The sequence below is a fragment of the Epinephelus lanceolatus genome, chromosome 12 (assembly GCF_041903045.1).
Source record: "Epinephelus lanceolatus isolate andai-2023 chromosome 12, ASM4190304v1, whole genome shotgun sequence".
Lineage (NCBI taxonomy): Eukaryota > Metazoa > Chordata > Actinopteri > Perciformes > Serranidae > Epinephelus > Epinephelus lanceolatus.
This window is the reverse complement of record NC_135745.1, coordinates 5,141,564-5,163,588: the sequence shown is the minus strand read 5'-3', so window position 1 is coordinate 5,163,588 and position 22,025 is coordinate 5,141,564. Positions and strand designations below refer to the sequence as shown.

Below are 22,025 nucleotides of genomic sequence, written 5' to 3'. Positions count from 1 at the left end.
TTTACTGATGTTTTAATGTAATTTTTAGTCTTTTACTGAGGTTTTAATATGATTCTTAGTCTTTTATTGATGTTTTATGTTATTCTTAGTTTTATTGTAGTCTTAATTGTTATTTCTTCCATCTATTGTTTAGCGTTCAATATTATATTTTAATCTTATTTTTAGTTTTTAACTCCAGTGTTTCCTCAGTGGGGGGCCTCTGCACTGGGGGCTGTGATTGGCCCTGGCTGCTCTGACGCTGCCTCGTGGGTTGCTTCGGCTGGGTTGGGGGGGGTCTGCACTCTGCCTTCATGGCGGTGGTGTGGGCCCCTCTATCTGCCTATGTTGAAGTTGACTATGTGTCGGTATCCTGGTGGCCACGGGCTGTGATCAGCTCCCGGTGCAGACGGCTCCCTGCGATAGTGTTTCCTCACCTGGTTGCTCTGCGCTCTGCCACATGTTTTTATGTTTTTATGTCTGGGTGTGGGTGGCTGGGTGGCTGGGTGGCTGGGTGGCTGTGTGTATGTGGGAATGTGGGCGGGTGGGGGGTGGGTGGGAAGGACATTTCTTTAACCTTGTAAAGCACTTTGTGCTACATTTATGTATGAAAAGTGCTTTATAAATAAAGATTGATTGATTGATTGATTGATTGATTGATTAGGGCACTCAAACTCCTCTACCACGATAAAGTGACGGTTCTTGGAGGTGCCGAGGTCGTGCAGGTGCTGAGCCAAAAATGTCTGAAACTGAAAAACTGAAAAAATCTCACACACTGCAGGGCTCCTATTTAGTGAGATTTATTTCACCTAGTAGTGACGACGTTTCAAGCCATCGCTCTTCATCAGATCACAGACAATGCAAGACACCATCTTAGGTAAGTGGTCACATGATACAAAACAGCTGATTGCACTTACACAGTAATCCATCTTAGTATAGAATAATATAATTAACCATACAAAAATATGAACAATTGGCCATACAAAAATATATCCCCTGTATCAAGTGTTGAACGTGAATACCACAGAATACACAATATTATAAGCACACTAAACACACACTAAAAGTAGTTTGTAGTGAATACAGGTAGTCAGGTCAGACCGTCATGACGTACCAAACATACTAAAAGAGGCACCTCTTACAGTTCAGAAAGGTGTAACAAAAAAACAGCCAGGGAACGGCAGTATAAATATCTGTATATATACACACATATAAGTACATCCAGAAATGCAGAGCCTGAACAGTTTAGAGAAAAGGCCTAATGTCACATTCTTCATTAAGGCCTCTAGGTGACAGAGTGTCCAAAGTATAAGTCCAAAACAATTCACGCTTCAAAAGCAGATTGTTAATATCTCCTCCTCTCTGTGGAAGTTGAACATGCTCAATACCCATATAATTAAGAGAAGCAACAGGATGGTTCATTAGGTTAAAGTGACAGGCTACTGGACTTTTGTTATCATGATTCCTGATCGTACTTCTGTGGTCTGGAAGTCTTGCCAATATAAGCCAGGCCGCAGGGGCATTTAAGCATGTAACTGACATTACTGGTTTTACAAGAGATGACACCTTTGACCTTAATAACCTTTCCAGTGTGTGGGTGATAGAAAGTCCTGGTTTTACGGGTAAAGTTGCATTGCTGGCAGTTGCTGCACTTCTAATTGCCAGGTTCCACTGGACTCAGGACAGAAGTGGATGGAGGAGGAGGGCAGTCAGGCCTCACCAACATGTTCCTGAGGTTAGGAGGTCTTTTGAACACAACACGAGGTAGTTTGTCTAGATGTCCTTTAAGAGAAGGGTCTGTGGCTGTGATGCCAATGTGTTTTAACCAGGCTGGAGATCTCCTGGGCCAGAGGTGAGTATGGAATAGCACAGGTGAGTCTCTTGTCTGATGTTTTGATCCTGGTGTTATTTAAACACTCAGCTTGTGTAGATTTGGCAAAGTGGTTGGAGGCCTGTGTTACCCATTCCTCTTTGTAACCTCATGTGAGGAATCTGTCTTTTAAGTCTGTTGCTTTCTCTTTAAAATCAGTGTCCGAGCTACATATACGGCGGACACGGTGTAACTGAGCAATGGGGAGACTTTTTTTCAGAGGTGTAGGATGATAAGACTGTCCATGCAGAATAGAGTTTCTGTTTGTAGGCTTCCTACATAGAGAAGTGCTGAGACCATTTTTATGGTTAATGACCAGAATGTCTAAAAAGTTCATTTTGTGCTGGTCATGGGCCATGGTAAAGTTCAAATGTGAGTCTTGTGTGCTCATAAAGTGGTGAAATTCATTACGTTTCTCTTCTGTAGAAGTACAGATGAAGAAGATATCGTCAATTAGGGCTGCTCGATTATGGAAAAAATCATAATCACAATTATTTTGGTCAAAATTGAAATCACGATTATCCAAACGATTATGCGGCGCACGTGATGACTTATATTGTTTATGCGACGACATGTCAGGTTACAGGTTACGGTACCACTTATCTGACCTGCGACCATGATCACATTTTTGACTTCACAAACACAAAAAAGATGGGATTCATATGTTGAAAATTGGACTCATGGTTTTGGCAGGAAAAGGAAGTGTATGAGAGGTTTCAACTCCATTAAAACAGCTGCCTGCTCTGAGCTGCTATCTGCCCCTGCCCCCTCCACTGCTCCAGGTTTCCCCCGTCAATTACCACAGCAGACATGTGGGTGTGTGCATGTCAAAGTCTCAAATGCAGGAGACATGACAGGAGCAGAAGCTCCATTTTAAACAGCATGTTAGATATCAGTGTTTTCCATCTAACTTATGCTACTACAGCTTTTACCACTAACACTACTGTTGCCACTTTTGGTTTTATGAATGTTAAATACATACTGTAATGTATTGAAAATAAACAATATTATACACATAGTGCTCAATACCTGTAGTAAATGGATCATGCAGTACATGTAGAATGCCGTATTTGTAATAGAAAGTACATATCAATGACTCAGCTACTGTTATTAATACTTACTTAGTAGCAGGCACCTGTCAAAACTTCTTGGAACATTTTCTAGTTCGATCATAACTACGCTTTCTTTCTTTTCTTTGTGAAGCACTTCGGTCACCATTTGTTGTTTTAAATATGATCTATAAATAACTCTGTCTTGACTTGACTTGTGGCTCAGAACACTCTAAGGACAATCTGAGTGGACCCTGCTTTCCTAGTGCAGGAAGTCCCACCTCCTGGGGTCACAGACATGACTGTTTACATACAGGCTCAAGAGTAGGGGGAACGAAAGCTATCATTCTATTTAGAGCTTAGTGAGGGTCATCCCTTGGTCTCTCAGATCCATAGTTATATTCATAACTTACAATGGGAGTGCATTTAGCCTCCTCTGCAGCCCTGCATAATATGACCCCTGGGCTGCTATGTACTTATGACTCTCAACTCTTGATGCAGTTATCAAACAACACATTAAAACACAGGCAACAGAATGCAATGCAGCTGACTTTGCAGTGTTCAAAATGTGTGAAACTTTCTTTTAGGCTACAAGAAATGTCCCAAAACTGAAAATAACCAATAACCAGAGTTAGTGTCACTTAATAAGGCATGAGGCTTGCACGTTTAAAATGAAGAAACCATGTTATATATGACATAGCCTCTTATGATTCTTTTTTCTCCATTTTCTGCATTTTTTTTTAAACCCATATAGTCTTTAATGCATTTGGTCATCTTTATTTTGAAAAGCTAAGCCACAGTAAATCTGTGGTACTGAAAGTACTGAAAAAGAAGTACTGCTGCAATGACGTCTGTGGGTTGAAAGGTGGTCAGGTTTGTTCTACATTAGACCGCACCCAGGTGTGTGTGCCAGTGCATTGCACAATGCACTGTTACAGTAACAATACACTGAATAGGGCATGTGAGCAGAGTTGAGTGGTGAGAATTTTTTGTCACACCAGTCAAGGCCGCTTCAGATCATTCACTCACTCAGTTTCCTTTTGAAAGTACTTTGTGAACTTTATTGTCAACCTCAAAGCAGCTGGTTTTTTGACATAGTGTGTGTGTGTGTGTGTGCACGCGTGTTATGACCCAGGCCTAGGGGCACCTGGGCCACACATGATAAAGTGCCCCCGCTCTTCCCACTCCCAAGAAGGTCAGCCAACTTCCATGTAAAAAGTTCAAAGTAGCAGTTTTATTTTTATAACTTCAGAGAGGAGCAATGCCAAAAATAACAAACAAAACAACTAAGTCCAGATCCCTACCTTACCTGTCAGAAAATAAATGTGGAAACAAAAGACAATCAAACTAACCTACCTCCCAACTGAAATAAACAGGAGAAAAGGGGATCAACAAAAATGGCTTCTCCCTCCTACTTTAAGGTTGCTACTGATTTGAACAAGATTATTTACAATATTACAATGCTTAAAATAAGCTGTTCTAATCACAGTCATAGGTAGCTTTAACACACAACTAAAGTTCAAGGTAACAGCTTCTGCAGGCAGATGCTCTAAATCAAAAATGCTACTGCAGCACACACAAGATCATACACAGAATACTACTGGCTGCTGTCATGTTGGGAATGGGGAGAGTGAGAGGCCGAAGGCCGGCGTCAGGTTGAGTTTAAAACTGAGCAGTCAGCCAATCAGCGACAGCAAGCCAATCACGTGGTTGACTGGGGAATCACACCTCCTGCAGCTCATCGCACACACACAGACAGGCTGATTGCTACTGCAGAATAGGGGAGGAGAGAGAGAGCTGTCAGTACAGACAACATAAACAACCAAGTAAATGACCACAGTCATAACACCTCCCCACCCAAAGAAAATCAAACATTTTCCCCCTACAGAACATGTTTGATTTTAGGAATGAGTCTACAAACGAGACAACGCATCAGCCATAACATTTTCTAAACCCTTTTTATAACGAATTTCAACATCAAAGTCCTGCAGTAATAGGGACCAACGCATAAGGCGTTGATTGTTATTCTGCATCCGAGACAGGAACACGAGTGGGTTGTGGTCGGAGAATACGACAGTGGGCACTGGGCTGGAACTAACATACACTGAAAAATGGTGTAGAGCCAACAACAAAGCCAGGGCCTCTTTCTCGATGGTACTATAGTGGAGCTGGTGTTTGTTGAACTTTTTAGAGAAATAGGCTACAGGATGGTCGATGCCACGGTCATCCTCCTGCAGGAGCACTGCGCCTGCTCCATACGCACTGGCATCAACTTCCAACTTGAACGGATGCACAAAGTTGGGAGCAGCGAGCACAGGGACACTGCAGAGGAGAGCTTTGGCGGCCTCAAAAGCAGACTGGCATTCCTCCGACCACTTGAACAGGTGTTTAGGACTCACTAAGCTCGTCAACGGAGCTGTCACTTCAGCAAAGTTTTTGCAAAATGCCCGATAGTACCCAGCCATCCCTAAAAAACGGCGGAGTTCACGGCGCGTTTGGGGAGCTGGGAAATTCAGAATGGCCTGCACTTTGGCGGAGACAGGGCTAACGCAACCCTGTCCCACTTGCTTACCCAAATACGTGACGACAGCCTTCCCAAACTCACATTTGGCCAAGTTGAGGGTGAGGGAAGCGTTACGCAAACGGGTGAAAACGTCACGGAGGGTTTCCAAATGTTCAACCCAGGTGGATGAATAGACTACTATGTCATCCAAATACACATCACAATTTTGAACGCCGCACAGCACTGTGTTCATCAGCCGCTGGAAAGTGGCAGGCGCGTTTCTTAATCCAAACGGCATGACGGTGTACTGTAAGAAATGATCCGGGGTGACAAAAGCGCTAATTTCAGAAGCACGGGGTGTAAGTGGAACTTGCCAATACCCTTTAAGGAGGTCCAATTTAGTGACAAATTTGGCCGAGCCCACACGGTCAACCAAATCGTCCATGCGCAGGAGCAAGTCTGGTTTGGTGATACTGTTCAGTTTACGTTAATCATTGCAGAAACGGGGGGGTCTGATCAGATTTTGGTACCAGTAACGACGGCAAACTCCAGGGACTACCACTGGGAACAGCAAAACCATGTTCCAGAAGGTACCTTATCTCCTTTTGCATAACAGCACGTTTGATTGGATGGACACAATAGGCGTGCTGTTTTATGGGTTTGTGACTACCTACATCAATATCATGGGACAGTACATGTGTTTGAGTGGGAATGTCACTGAAGAGTGTTCGAAAGTTTTGGATGAGCGTACAAATGTCACCCCGGGCCGAATCACACAGGTGTGCCAGAGAGACATCTAAGTCAGATAGAATCTCGGAGTTACAGAGGCGAGCACACGAAACAGAAGCACAGAACAGAAGTGTCATCCAGCCCATCATCCTTAGGATCATAAGCGGGTCTGGAGACGGCAACGGAGGCAACCGCAGAAACTACCGGGGACGAATCACTAGTCACGCGATCAACATACTGTTTAAGCATGTTGATGTGGCACACACGAGTTTTCTTTTTTCGATCGGGGGTTTGGATCACATAATCGGTTTAGCTAATTTTGCGGTCAATTACATATGGGCCGGAAAATTTCGCCTGCAGTCCAGAACCAACAACAGGTAACAGAACCAAGACACGGTCGCCTGGCTGAAATGAACGCGCCACAGATTTCTTGTCGAAATTTTGCTTCATTTTGGACTGGGCAGAAGAGAGAGACTCACGGGCCATTTCACATGCCTGATGTAATCTCTCCCGAAACGAACTGACATAGTCCAAAATGTTTTTACCACCGGACTGGTTGGAGAACCACTGCTCCCGCAATAGGCGCAAAGGACCGCGCACAGTGTGGCCAAAAACCAACTCGGCTGGACTGAAGCCTAACGACTCCTGTATAGTTTCCCGCACAGCGAACAACATCAAAGGCAACCCCTCATCCCACTCACGGTTCGACTCGGTGCAGAATTTGCGAAGCAGGCTTTTAAGTGTTTGGTGAAACATTTCTAATGCACCTTGACTTTCTGGGTGATAAGCGCTGGATGTGTGGTGTTTAACTCTGAGCTCTGACATTACCTGGGCGAAAATCCTGGACATGAAATTTGAGCCTTGGTCGCTTTGGATGCGTTTTGGAAGGCCAAATGTGGAAAAGAACTTGACAAGTGCTTTTACAATGGCACGGTCTTTTAATGTGCGCAACGGAATAGCCTCCGGATAGCGTGTGGCTGCACACATCACCGTGAGGATGTACTGGTGGCCAGACTTTGTTTTTGGTAATGGGCCAACGCAATCGACAATAATGTGCTCAAATGGTTCACCGACTACAGGAATGGGATGTAATGGAGCAGCAGGAATTTTTTGGTTTGGCTTACCAGAAACTTGGCAGGTGTGGCACGAACGACAGAACTTCACCACATCGGACTTTAGTCCGGGCCAGAAAAAATAACGGAGGATACGCTTATAGGTTTTTCTGATACCTAAGTGTCCCGACAGACAATGATCATGAGCCAGAGTCAGGACCTGTGAACGGAGAAGCTGCGGCACTACAATCTGACGCACGGACACATGCGTAAAACTCGGAGACCAACAGCGCATCAGAACACCATCATCCAGAAGGTAAGACACAGACTTATCAGGGGTTTGCTGATATACATGAGAAAAACAAGATGTCAAAGTGGGGTCAGTTTGCTGCTCTCTAATCAGGTGTTCCCTGTCCACTGACATTTTTAAACTCTCATCATCAGGGCAAAGCCCAACGGACACATTACATTCCACAATGCTATTTTCTGGGGCTGTGCTTGTCTGAACAGAATTACTCAGGAAAGAGTCACTTAAATCCACACACTCAGCATATTTTCGTGCCTGAGCACGAGTGACGGCACACACAGGAAACAAAGGGGGTGAGTTTAGCGCAGTGGGCAAGATGCAAACTGTGGAGGACGGGTCGTCAGTCACTACTGGGGAAGGGAAAACTTTTCCGCCAGCCACATCATTACCAAGAATTAAATCAATGCCGGCAATAGGCAGCTGGGGCCTCACAGCAATTTCGAATTTGCCCGACGCAATTCTGGAGACCAGCTGAACAAAATGCAGAGGCGCAAGCACGGCAGTCATTTTTACTCCCCACACCAGAATATCTGAACCGCAATACGAATCAGCCGAAAAGGGCAGGACACCTTCACGAATAATTGTTTGTTTAGCGCCGCTATCTCGCAGGATAGTAATTGGGACGCTATCTGTCTCACCCACCAAAGAAACAGAGCCCTGTGACACAAATGGCCGAAAAACCTCATCTATATCATTACACTCGACTGAGGGCACAGGATGAATAGATGTGGATGTAGTTTGAATCAGACCAACAGGCGATGGAGTTTTGGTGGCTTTGGACTGCTCTTTCTTTTTAAGAGTGGGACAGGCGGCGATAAGGTGTCCTGGCTCATGACAATAGAAACATTCTCTATGTTCTGACGCAGCAGTGGGGTTACGACGAACACTTTTGGGAGATCTAACTCTCCCGCTGGGAACTGGATCCCGCCGAATTGGAGGAGAAAAGACACTTTTGTGCGTCAAAGCAAATTCATCGGCCAGTACGGCAGCAGCAGTAATGGAGGAGACTTTTTGTTCGTTTAAATAAACTACAACACGCTCTGGGAGGCAGTTTTTAAATTCCTCCAGCAGAAGGAGTTCACGAAGGTCATCCATGGTTTTAACTTTGCTGGCCTGGCACCACTTGTCAAAAAGCGCGCCTTTCTCTCTCGCAAACTCTACATATGTCTGGGTGGCAGTCTTTTCACATTTTCTAAATTTTTGTCTATATGCTTCAGGCACTAGCTCATAAGCACGGAGAACGGTGGCTTTCACAATATCATAATTCAAGCTGTCTTCCATGGACAGAGATGTGCAAACTTCCTGAGCCTTACCTACCAGTTTACACTGAAGCAGGAGAGGCCACACATTTTTTGGCCAGTTCAGAGTAGCTGTTATACGCTCAAATGCATTAAAGTAAGAATCAACCTCAGACTCTCTGAACGGTGGAACTAGTGCAATGTGCTTACTCACATCGAAGCTGTCTCGAGCTCGGGGTTTAGGTAAGGGTGACTGAGAGGCTGCGGCGGGCCTGGTAGCTACAGGTGCTCCCATCTCTAGCTCCAGAGCCCTTAACCTTAAGTGCATGGCTTCCACCTCCAACTCACGGTTTCTCACCTCCACCTCCCTGATACGCAGAGTTAATTTGAGCTCCTCTGCATTCATGTTTTGCATAGGGAAGTTGTGGAGTGGGGTCGGAACACCAGCTTCACCCTCAGCTCAAACTTCAGGAGCTGGCTCACCAAACAAACCCCTTTCACTGAGCCCCTTAAAGACTAGCTCCTTTAGCTCCTGCTTCTTAATATTCAAAGGCACATGCACATCAAAAAAATTTGCAATCAGAACCAGATCAGCTTTCCTACACCTTTCCAATTTTGCCACAGTCGGATCAATGGTGAAATCCTCCAATTTAAACTCCATATTGCCACCCCCACAAAAGAAAAGGCTGCCAGCCAGACAAGCAGAGACAAAAAGACAAATACTCACCAAACTTACCCGGAACGACGACGAACACAAGAAATCCTGGACGAGCCCCCAAATCATGTTATGACCCAGGCCTAGGGGCACCTGGGCCACACATGATAAAGTGCCCCCGCTCTTCCCACTCCCAAGAAGGTCAGCCAACTTCCATGTAAAAAGTTCAAAGTAGCAGTTTTATTTTTATAACTTCAGAGAGGAGCAATGCCAAAAATAACAAACAAAACAACTAAGTCCAGATCCCTACCTTACCTGTCAGAAAATAAATGTGGAAACAAAAGACAATCAAACTAACCTACCTCCCAACTGAAATAAACAGGAGAAAAGGGGATCAACAAAAATGGCTTCTCCCTCCTACTTTAAGGTTGCTACTGATTTGAGCAAGATTATTTACAATATTACAATGCTTAAAATAAGCTGTTCTAATCACAGTCATAGGTAGCTTTAACACACAACTAAAGTTCAAGGTAACAGCTTCTGCAGGCAGATGCTCTAAATCAAAAATGCTACTGCAGCACACACAAGATCATACACAGAATACTACTGGCTGCTGTCATGTTGGGAATGGGGAGAGTGAGAGGCCGAAGGCCGGCGTCAGGTTGAGTTTAAAACTGAGCAGTCAGCCAATCAGCGACAGCAAGCCAATCACGTGGTTGACTGGGGAATCACACCTCCTGCAGCTCATCGCACACACACAGACAGGCTGATTGCTACTGCAGAATAGGGGAGGAGAGAGAGAGCTGTCAGTACAGACAACATAAACAACCAAGTAAATGACCACAGTCATAACACGCGTGCGCAATACACAGATGCATTTCTGGATATATCATGCTTCAAGCTCATGGTGTGAGTGGTATTGGAGCAACATTAAAGCTGAATGGAGTGGGAGATAGGGCAGCGCTCCAACTCATGCCCCTCATCCCATTTATTTACTAATAACAATGTTGTGGAAATTAGTAACAAAAGAAAGTAAAAATTGTTAAACAAGTTAAGCTTCACCTGAGCTGCCAGAGTTTGTGGACTCTGTTCTCCAACAACTCAGATTTTGTCTTATTTTCTTAGCTTCAGTTTTGACATGTTTACTTGATGAGCATGGCCGCCCCACAGGTTGCATTCTGTTTATATAGGACTAACTTGTAACAGCAAATATGTTTCTGAGGGAAAGGGTTAGTAATTAATGCACAGTAAAGTACATTTTCTATTAATGTAATGAGGAAATTAATTGCTAATTCAAAAACTTGATAAGTCCCAAAGACGCTGATACTGAACGTATAGGCAAAATGTTCACTGACAACATAATTAATTTGTTTTCTGTCACAATCTTTTAATACACTACCCCTTTGTAGTGACTACAGCATTTGTTTTTTTTTTATTATTACCCTTTTGTATTAACGTTTGACCAAAATCTTTTTCTTTCATTAACTGTAATCACAGTGCTTTGTATATATATGTATTTATATACAGTATATACATACACGCTATCTGCTTTTAAGAAGAAACTAAATGTAATTTAGAGTGTAAATTAATTAATTGTTATTAGTCTTGTGTGTGTGTTTGTGTGTGTAGGTGTGTGTGTGTGCTGTCAGTTCTGTATTTATAACTTTCCTGTATTTTTTTTTATCACAGTGTGAAGTACTTTGAATTGCTTTGTATGAGACTGTGCTCTACAAATAAACTTGTTTTTTTTAATTAGATTTGACACATGCTACCTACAATAATAAATAAATAAGCTTTTATCTGTTATCCACAGTATTGCGTTAGATATATAATCTATAACAAAATTATGTGGATATGTATTTATGCACAGAGAGAGAAAGAAAGAGAGAGAGATGTAGACAGATCAGTAGAGGAATGTTTTCCTGTTGTATTTGCAGGTTCAACAGGTAGAGACATCAAACATGGCAGACAGACAACTGTCCAAATATATTGATTTATTATCAGTTAGTACAGCATGTACTTGTCGACACATGCATGTAGCACATTTCTTCAGGTAAAACAGCTGTGCACATTGTTATGACCTTGCTCCAGGTTCATCACATTTATTCTGCTCACAGAGCATGTTAATGTGTAATTTGGAAGGTAAATGTTGAATGTCAGTGTGGTTGTTTGGTTTTCACGTGAGCACAGTTCTGTCATTAACTGAAGAACATTCCTTCTCAGTACAGTGACTGAACCTTACAAATACAAATATGGTCAGTACAGATGTGGTTTGTTTTTACTATTATGTGTCATGATTATGCAATTCTCAGTATGAAAAAGTCAGGAGTGCTGTTTGAAAATGGGGCGTGTTGAGTCAGCACTCACAAACACCTTCCTTAAAGAAACTGTTTAGCCAGCTACGCAGCATAAATGTCACACAGACTTTTGCATTGAGCATTTCTTCATTTCTAAGGGTGCACCTTAAGTGTAGAATTGTATTTACACAAACTACAACTTATCTTGTTAAGCAGCATACCTTGCATTAATAACTCTGAGAGGCCTGATGACACATATAAGCTCAGCATGTGCCAACAATCTGACACATCTGTGGGGACAGCAGCGTTACAGCGTGAGAAAGCCAGAGAACAAACTCCAAGGTTAATGGAAGATCTATTTCATACTTCAAGGTGAAGTCAGTAAATGATGGGCCTACTGATTACAGCGATGTATTCCTTGATTTTAAAAAAGAGTTTGGTCATGCTGCACTGTGTAATTTGAACTCACAGAATAAATTATCTATTGTGAAATGACAAAGTACCAAACATGTGGTGATAGAGCAGAATGGATGACTTCATATGTTCACACATATTTTTCTACATGCCATATAATAAATACATAGATAGTAAAAGTATGTGTTTCACTGCTAAGTGTTGGCTGTGATAGTCAATGCTAACACACATTAGAGTGGCAGTTTATCTCAAACTGCAGAAATGTGAACTTCCACTGGCTCCAGAGCTTAAAGGAACATACCAGTGTTTTTGCATGTTTAGCCCATTTACCACAAAGTGCAAAAAAAAACAAAACAAAAGGAAATATTAAGGTATCCTAACTGAGTTAATAAAACATGAGAAGAATATCCAAATAATGCAAAGTAGAGTTTTTTTGTTTTGTTGTTCTTGTTTTTATGTAACTGACTAGGCTAGGCTACAGAATCAAAAAGTCTGCATTAGGGATGCACAACAATATCGACATGTCATTGGTATCCTCCGATATCCGCTACAAAATGAAATATCAGAATCGGCCAACATGCTTTGTCTTATTTTGCACAATGAATGAATATTACATACATTGAAATGCATTCTATTTCATGTCTCCATCTGCTGGTGGACCATCATGATAACAGTATGCATGTATAGTATAACATTAATTCCACTTGACAAGAGACTTGATGATCACTTAATGTAGGTAGTGAAAAAAAATTGTGCATCCTAGTCTGCAGTGTAACTGACTGGATCTATCACAGCAAAGACTGTTTGTTTTTTTCTTTAAAAAGTTATTTTGTTGTGTTATGCCATGGTAACTGTAGATTGATTTAAGGAGTCTAGACTGACATAGTGAAATCTATTGAAACCATTAGCGATCTGCAAGGTACAAAAACTTGATTTGAAAAACAAGATTTTGTACAAATGGGCCAAACATGCAAGAACACACTTGTTTTATAAATGTATGTGGCTCTAGATCTGTCTTTGCACAGGAATTAAAGATGCTGCTGGTCCTGGTCCAACCAAGACAACACTACCAAGGTTTTAACAGTTTGTAAGGGCTCCAGCCATATGTGCACATTACATGCTCTTCAGCAGCAAATTAAAGCAACAAAAATATACAATTCATTATATTTACATATACAGGAAGGCATTTTCACTGATGCTGTTAAATATACACTATGTACAATATATAGTTAAATCTCTCTGCCTGACAAAGAGCCTAGTGGTTTGATTTCAGCTTGTACTTGAAGTTCACATCATAGGTAGGCTGGAGGATTCCCAGACCAGCACGGGATTGGTCAAGAGGCGGGACTTTGGTTGCAGGGTCCAGTAGTTCCATGTCAAAGTAGGACAGCACCAGGCTAAGGAACTGCTTGATCTCATACACAGCAAAAAATCTGCCGGGGCATTTGGTCACCCCAGAACCAAAGGGCATGTTGAAGTAACGCAGCCGTCGGCCTTTTCGGTAGAAGGTGGGCTTCTCCTGACCGTTCTCATCAAGGAAACGGTCAAACTTGTACTCCTGCAAGGTGAAGAGGAGAGAGAGGGAAGAAGAAGATGAGATTTCAGTAGGCCAACACAAATTGTAATAATTTCCTGAAAAGGATTGCTTTCTCGTAGGGTCTTACATAGGGATCCTCATAGATTTCTGGATCATAGTGCAGCATGGGTGGATATAGGGCAATGACATCATCTTTCCTAATACGGTAAGCTTCTTGGTTGTCAAGGTGAAGCATGAAGTCCTCCTTGGCAACACGCACATTCATGGAAGCACTGGAAAGACGCATGGCTTCATTTATGATACTGTCTGTAGACAGAATGTAGACAGAAAGACAAAGTTAGACATTAGGGTCACAACATTCTGTCCATTAAAAAAAACATAGACCACAGTGATATGTTGTATAGCTATAAAGGCAATGCCTAGTCTGAGTGGGCAGAAGTTCGCTGCATAGATCAGCCTCTCATTGGGCGGAACGAGCCACCCGCTGAAGTCCCGCCCTACTACCTCCGGTTGTGTAGCAGTTTTCAAGCGCACCGTTGCTGTGGCACCGCCAAGAACGATTGTGATTGGTTGACAGAAATAAAAAAAAGCCGGGGCATTTTTTTCTCCAATCTTAAAGTGAGAGTTGGCGCAGCCAGACCTTTCTTTTCTTGAGAAAGGTCTGGTGAGCGAGACTAGGCAATGCCTGACGTGAATTTTGCAACATTAGTTGTCGTACAAGAAACTTATCTTTCTAGTAATTTTTTTTCTCTAATAATCTATTGGTAATCTTACCTAGAACAGGCATTTTGTCCAGCTGGTCCCTGGTCAGGTTCAGTTTGGGGTCGTTAGGGTCAATCGTCTGACCTGAATCCTCCAGAATTTTCTGCACTTCCTCACCAGCTGCTTTCATAGCATCTGGACTCCTGGACACAGATACAGGAGCCTGTTAGTCATGTTATGGTCACTGTATAAACCATACAGTGACCATAACATGACTAACACTACTGATATTGGATTACTTATTATAATTTCAGCCTATGCAGGAACAATTCATTTCATTTAATTGCAATAGCACAATATGACAGTTTCCTACAGTGGAATTTAATTGTTACCATGATGTTTGGTGCAAATATATAGAAATCTAAAAGAAAACTGGTTTATTATACTATGGATATTTACATCAGATGAACAGTGCAGGATTTGCATCTCTTATTACATAGAACCCAGTTCCTCAGTTTAATGAGACATAAAGTACCTGGACAAGTAGACATAGACTAAAATGATGATATTTAGTATTTAGTTGTGAATCCTTTGCAGTCAATTGAAGTGTGTAACTCAGTGACATCAGCAGCAAGGTGTGAATAACAGGGAAGCCAGAAGGAGCCTGGCTTCTCTTGCACCTCTTTTGCACCAAAGTTAGTGCAATACTTCAAAACACAAGTAAACCTGCTAAAATAGGCTATAGACTCCTTTCCATTGCCAGAGTATGATTTTCTGTGTGTGGGTTTTTGTTTTGTTTTTTTTCAGTGTATCACATTTAACATCACCCTAACATCACAGACAGTCTGTAAAACAAGTAAGTAAACAGTAGAGAGCAGCATGGAGGCCTGTGAATACTTAACAGTGGTCACTTCTTTTTATATGTCTCTTACTTATTCCTTCTCTCTTTCAAACTCGGTGCAGAATAATTTGGATCAATGTTCACGTGCTGCTTGGGTGGAGACAGACAGTATTTTGCGGTGGTACGTCATTGCATCTCACCAGTAAAGGTGTAACATTAGTGTGTTGTGTTTCCATCAATGTCGATCAGAGCCAGAGCCGAAAATAACTACAGTCATTTGACCTGAGTGTAAATGCCAATTAAAACCTTTCCTATGACATTGAAAAGCCAGATGTTAGAAAGTGTTAGTAGGTTTTTTGTGCAGTGGAAAAGATACTTTAATAATACATGAACCCCCTTGTGAACACGATTTGTGAAATATAACTTAAGGGGGAAATTAAATTTCAAGACTCCGTCTGTGCACTATGACAACAAAAAGTTTTTGTATTTCCATCTGTGGAGTGAAACTGTGGAATCGTTTGAGTGTGGAGCTCAAGAAATGTCAGAATATAAAAAGACGTATAAAGAGATGATTTTCAGAAGATACAAGAATGAAGAGGGTGTTTGACTATTAGCAGGTGTTTACTCTTCATTTATTCATTGATCACTGAGTATAGTTTGTGTGTATGTGTATATATACATACATACATATATACATATATATATATATATACAGTACAGGCCAAAAGTTTGGACACACCTTCTCATTCAATGCGTTTTCTTTATTTTCATGACTATTTACATTGTAGATTCTCACTGAAGGCATCAAAACTATGAATGAACACATGTGGAGTTATGTACTTAACAAAAAAAGGTGAAATAACTGAAAACATGTTTTATATTCTAGTTTCTTCAAAATAACCACCCTTTGCTCTGATTACTGCTTTGCACACTCTTGGCATTCTCTCCATGAGCTTCAAGAGGTAGTCACCTGAAATGGTTTTCCAACAGTCTTGAAGGAGTTCCCAGAGGTGTTCAGCACTTGTTGGCCCCTTTGCCTTCACTCTGCGGTCCAGCTCACCCCAAACCATCTCGATTGGGTTCAGGTCCGGTGACTGTGGAGGCCAGGTCATCTGCCGCAGCACTCCATCACTCTCCTTCTTGGTCAAATAGCCCTTACACAGCCTGGAGGTGTGTCTGGGGTCATTGTCCTGTTGAAAAATAAATGATCGTCCAACTAAACGCAAACCGGATGGGATGGCATGTCGCTGCAGGATGCTGTGGTAGCCATGCTGGTTCAGTGTGCCTTCAATTTTGAATAAATCCCCAACAGTGTCACCAGCAAAACACCCCAACACCATCACACCTCCTCCTCCATGCTTCACAGTGGGAACCAGGCATGTGGAATCCATCCGTTCACCTTTTCTGCGTCTCACAAAGACACGGCGGTTGGAACCAAAGATCTCAAATTTGGACTCATCAGACCAAAGCACAGATTTCCACTGGTCTAATGTCCATTCCTTGTGTTTCTTGGCCCAAACAAATCTCTTCTGCTTGTTGCCTCTCCTTAGCAGTGGTTTCCTAGCAGCTATTTGACCATGAAGGCCTGATTGGCGCAGTCTCCTCTTAACAGTTGTTCTAGAGATGGGTCTGCTTCTAGAACTCTGTGTGGCATTCATCTGGTCTCTGATCTGAGCTGCTGTTAACTTGGGATTTCTGAGGCTGGTGACTCGGATGAACTTATCCTCAGAAGCAGAGGTGACTCTTGGTCTTCCTTTCCTGGGTCGGTCCTCATGTGTGCCAGTTTCGTTGTAGCGCTTGATGGTTTTTGCGACTCCACTTGGGGACACATTTAAAGTTTTTGTAATTTTCCGGACTGACTGACCTTCATTTCTTAAAGTAATGATGGCCACTCGTTTTTCTTTAGTTAGCTGATTGGTTCTTGCCATAATATGAATTTTAACAGTTGTCCAATAGGGCTGTCAGCTGTGTATTAACCTGACTTCTGCACAACACAACTGATGGTCCCAACCCCATTGATAAAGCAAGAAATTCCACTAATTAACCCTGATAAGGCACACCTGTGAAGTGGAAACCATTTCAGGTGACTACCTCTTGAAGCTCATGGAGAGAATGCCAAGAGTGTGCAAAGCAGTAATCAGAGCAAAGGGTGGCTATTTTGAAGAAACTAGAATATAAAACATGTTTTCAGTTATTTCACCTTTTTTTGTTAAGTACATAACTCCACATGTGTTCATTCATAGTTTTGATGCCTTCAGTGAGAATCTACAATGTAAATAGTCATGAAAATAAAGAAAACGCATTGAATGAGAAGGTGTGTCCAAACTTTTGGCCTGTACTTTATATATATATATATATATATATATATATATATATATATTAAATAATTAAATCAGATAGAAATGAACCAGATCCATTACTGTTCAGACAGAGCAGAATTGTCAACCGCTATTGCCTGTTAACTTGAGCAATTCATTGTGGCTGCTTTCTGTTTAATCTGCTGTGAGCATACACAGTAAAGAAAAAGAGGGCCATCAGCATACCTGATCATATAAAAGAGACTCCAGAAGGTAGCAGGCAGGGTGTTAGCCTGTGAAGCCCAGAGCAAAGCCACATGGGTCCTGGCCTTGCTCACATCATTGAAGGTAGATAAGGAATCATTCAGGATCATCCTCATAGAGATCAGATCAGACACATTCTCCCTCTTGGACAACTTTTCAGCGTGCATGGTCTTTGCAAGGTTCTAGACATTTAAAATCAAAACAAGTACAAAAAGACATTAAAATAAAATAGCAGCACAGAGACATTGTGGCATCAGGTCAAGGCAGTTTGTCATTGCTTCTTTTGATAGTTGTGGGAAAAACCCACTGACCTCTCTAGCACTGTAGGCACTTTTGAAGACATGGATGGGCAAGCCAGCCACCAGTGCTGGGAAGATCTTGTCAAACTCTTTGAAGTTCTCCAAAGCGTTTAGCACCAAGGCTTTCTGAGCCGCCTGCTGAGCCTGACGCTTGTCTTCACCAAGATCTTTACCAAACAGAGTAAGGTAGCCAGACTCAAACATCACCTGGAAGACAGCAGTAACAAAGAAAATCTGTTAGATGTGTTGAGAACACTGTTTTTATAAGTTCAAATGTAGGGCATGGAGATTGTGGAAGAGTAAAGAGTAAATTGAATATACAGTGTCCAAACTTAAATAATTACTGTCTTGTCCCCTTTGGCTACTTTTGTTGGCATTTAGTTTTATTGAGTTGCAGCCATGAAAACTGACTTTGTTGGATAACAGAAAAAGTTAATAGAGTCAGTTACAAGCCGATTTTGTGAGTCAGTCTAATCCAGACCACTATAAACTACAGAGCTTTAGGCCTGATAGCAGACTACCTCTTGCAGCATTTTAACTTCTCTTGTATGCATACAGTCCAAAGTCCAATTACTGACCTTGTAGCAGAAAGCAAAGATGCCATCCACCTCCCAGTGGTCCTTGCTGGGGCTGAGTGTATCTGACCTCAGCATGATGTCCTGGAGATGGCCCATCATGGTCTCTATCAGGGAGGGCAGAGCCTCACCCTGCAGGGTCTTCAGAAAAGTTTGGTGAAGGTTCTCTGTGGTGTGGCCATGGCGAGGGTCGAAGCTGTCATGGCCGAATGCCTGGTGAGGATAGGAAGAAGAGTTAAGTCATTGGACTCGCTGGAAACATGAAAATATCTTCTCTTGTGGAAAACAAAATATCCTGACAGGACATGGTATGAATTATAAATGACAAAATCAGTACCTTGACAGACGTAGCAAAGTGGAACTTCCTCCAGTCCAGGTGTCTCCCCTGTCTGATGACTGAATGGTAAGAGAAGGGGTCACACAGGAAGTGAATGTACTGGCCTGCGATCTTGCAGGTGAAAATATGGCCATACTTCTTCTGGCGGCTGCGGAGGAACTGAAGAGGGTTTGTCCCAAACTGCAGAGCACAACCCAGGTAGGGGATGAAGCCATTCTCTAGTGCAGGCTCACCAGGTTGCCTATGGGCATTGACAAGGAAGATAGCAGACAATATTCAGTAAAGGTCAATACAAAGTGCCAGTGATGGAAAGTCAAAATGTTTTCTATACTGGGCCTCAGTTTTTTGTCTATACAGAGGATTATTATAAGGATTGTATCTGTTTAAAATAATTAGAGATAGTAATAGTAATAGCAATATGAGCAATAGTGATGCAACTTACAGCCAGCATATGGAAGTTTTTTGTATTTCTTTCATTCCAATGAAAACCATGTATGTCAAAAATGTAAATTTTTCATGAAATCCCTTCTGGTTTAGTGGGCATTTTTCCCTATAACAAGTCCAGTCACTCGTAGAAATTTTCGGCATTGTACAGTTCTGCAAATCATTAATGTGTTGACACCATCAACGACAACATTCTCCTCTCCTTGAATCATTCCTCAACATTCCCAGTACTGTTCTCTCTTGGCTCAGGTCATATCTCACAAATCAGCAACAGTACAACAATATCAATAACTGCACCTCCTCCCCCGCTCCTCTGTCCCAAGGCATCTCCCAGGGTTCACTGCTTGGTACTCTACATGCTCCCCCTTGGTAATTTTATATGCTATCATGGTCTACACTGATGACATCCAACTCTACAACTCCACTAAATCCATCACCATAGCAACTCAATGACATTAAACCATGGATGAAAGCCAACCTCCTCAAACTGAACTGTGATAAATCAGAAATTACATAATTGGTCCCAGGTGTTTTACCAAAACCACTCCCAACTCCAGTCTGTCCCCCTCCCCTCCCCCGACAAATACAACCTTGAAATTATTTTCGAAAGCAACCTCTCCTTTGAACACCATGTCAATCAAATCACCAGAACTGCCCTTTTCCACCTAAAAATACAACCTGTCTCTGCCCATCACTCTCCCTCTCTGCTGCAGAAACTCTGACCCATGCCCTCATCACATCCAGAATGGAATGCTGCAATAGCATATAGTACATCATCCAAACTAAATAAACTTCAGTACATCCAGAACTTTGCTGCTTGTCTGCTCACCCTTTCCCACTCCCACGATCGCATCACCCCCCTCCTCAACAACCTGCACTGTCTCCCTGCTCCACAATGTATCCAATTCAGAGTTCCTCTACTCACTCAAAAAGCCCTGTATAACCAGGCCCCTTCCCACCTCACCACCCTGCTCTACTGCCACACTCCTTCATGCAGCCTCCACTCCTCTGATGCCTACCTCCTGTCTCCACCACCCAGGCCAAGCTCTGGACTTGGGGCAACAGAGCCTTCTTCATAATTGCTTCCTCCCTCCAGAACTCTCTCCCCAAACACATTCAGGACCTTTTTTGAACTTGTAAAGTGTCTCTGAGTACCAGAGTGCTCTATGAATAAAATGTATTATTATTGTTATTATTATAATTATTGTTATTATGCTCATATTCATTGAAACTCATTCAGACGTTGTCAATGAGCAAAGTTTCCTTGAAGTCAAAACATGATCCTCCTAACAACTACAACATTTCCAAAACATTACAAACCAGTTTCCAACATTGTTACAGTAACATGCCAGCCTAAATGTCATAATGATGCTCTTGTAAACAGAATTCTTTTTTTTTTACATTAGAAACTATTTTCAGATTTGATCAGTCTGACTATGTTTGACCACAGCAGATAAGCACTGACAGCACACAATGTTTGTGAATCAGCAGCATACCAAACAAATTCCAGCACTTTCACATAAGCCTTTGTTTGATCAGCACAGTCCTTATGTTATTAGGTAATGACATAATGGTTATTACTTAAGTGGCAGCATGCACAGCATTTTTGCTTGCCGTCCTTGTTGATCTGTGTCCATCAGCATATTTCTATTAATGTTTAAAGGGCTAGACACACTGTGTAAGCAAAGTACGAGAACTGAAACAATGAATAATCTTACATGTCCTATGTCTCGTCTTACCTGCGCCGTATCCCCACAGCAAGCCACAGCAGGCAGCAGAATCCTACCACTACTGCCCAGATCAGAGCGATGCTTAAAATCATGGTGTGGATGTCGATGATGATGAGAGGAAGATGCAACACCCCAGGAGGTTCACTAAACACAACTAATGCTCCACACAGATCACACTGACAGGAACTGTGATGAACTAACTGTTGCCTGCTTCATTAAAGGTAACAGAAGAATGTGTATTAAAGATCCTGCCTGAGGTTCCTGTAGTTTTCCTGCCAGGTGACTATGAATGCAAAGTGACACTGCTTGTCAAATTGTGCAAGTAGCCTTTGTGTGAGCACTGTCAGTTTAACCTAGTGTGATGACAGGCAGTGTGTGACATGTTTTTATACTTGCCTCTTCCCTCAGGGTGGGCCCAAGGGCGGATTCAGGAAAATGATATGATATCGTCACTGAGATCAGCTTTAGCTGTGTCACACTGGAATTGGACATGGAAAAAGTTGTGTTTTTTCCAAATTATTTGTTGTGCAACAAAACAAGCATTTATCTATCTATCTGCAATGATTTTCTTTGTGATAACCCTACATGTATTTATGGATGAAGTAAGGGGAGATGATTTTTTAAAATCTAAAAATAAACATATTTTCATATATAAAATAATAAATAATACACATTTCAACAAATCCATCTGTTTAAGTTTGCATGAACAGTAAGTCTTTTTTAAAAGTGTAATAGAGAGACTTATCTTAGTTCTATTTGTTATATTAACATGTTTCAGTAGAGTAAATAATAAGGTGTCCTGGACAATGAACTACGTGCATGTTATCTCACTGGGATTTCTCTAGGAAATAGATTTCCATGTATGGTGTGTGTGTGTGTGTGTGTGTGTGTGTGTGTGTGTGTGTGTGA

The 22,025-nt window shown here is 42.1% G+C and overlaps 1 protein-coding gene across 1 annotated transcript; it reads right to left on the bottom strand.

Moving 5' to 3' along the window:
• Window positions 1-11,358: 11,358 nt before the first annotated feature.
• On the bottom strand, window positions 11,359-21,485 carry cyp7a1 (cytochrome P450, family 7, subfamily A, polypeptide 1). Its single transcript, XM_033651485.2, has 8 exons — window positions 21,126-21,485; window positions 18,943-19,183; window positions 18,609-18,818; window positions 18,043-18,237; window positions 17,714-17,913; window positions 14,402-14,532; window positions 13,755-13,933; window positions 11,359-13,648 (listed from the first exon to the last, which is right to left on the bottom strand). The coding sequence occupies exons 1-8, from the start codon at window positions 21,206-21,208 to the stop codon at window positions 13,346-13,348; spliced, it is 1,542 nt and encodes a 513-aa protein (XP_033507376.1). The 5' UTR covers window positions 21,209-21,485; the 3' UTR covers window positions 11,359-13,345.
• Window positions 21,486-22,025: the final 540 nt, after the last annotated feature.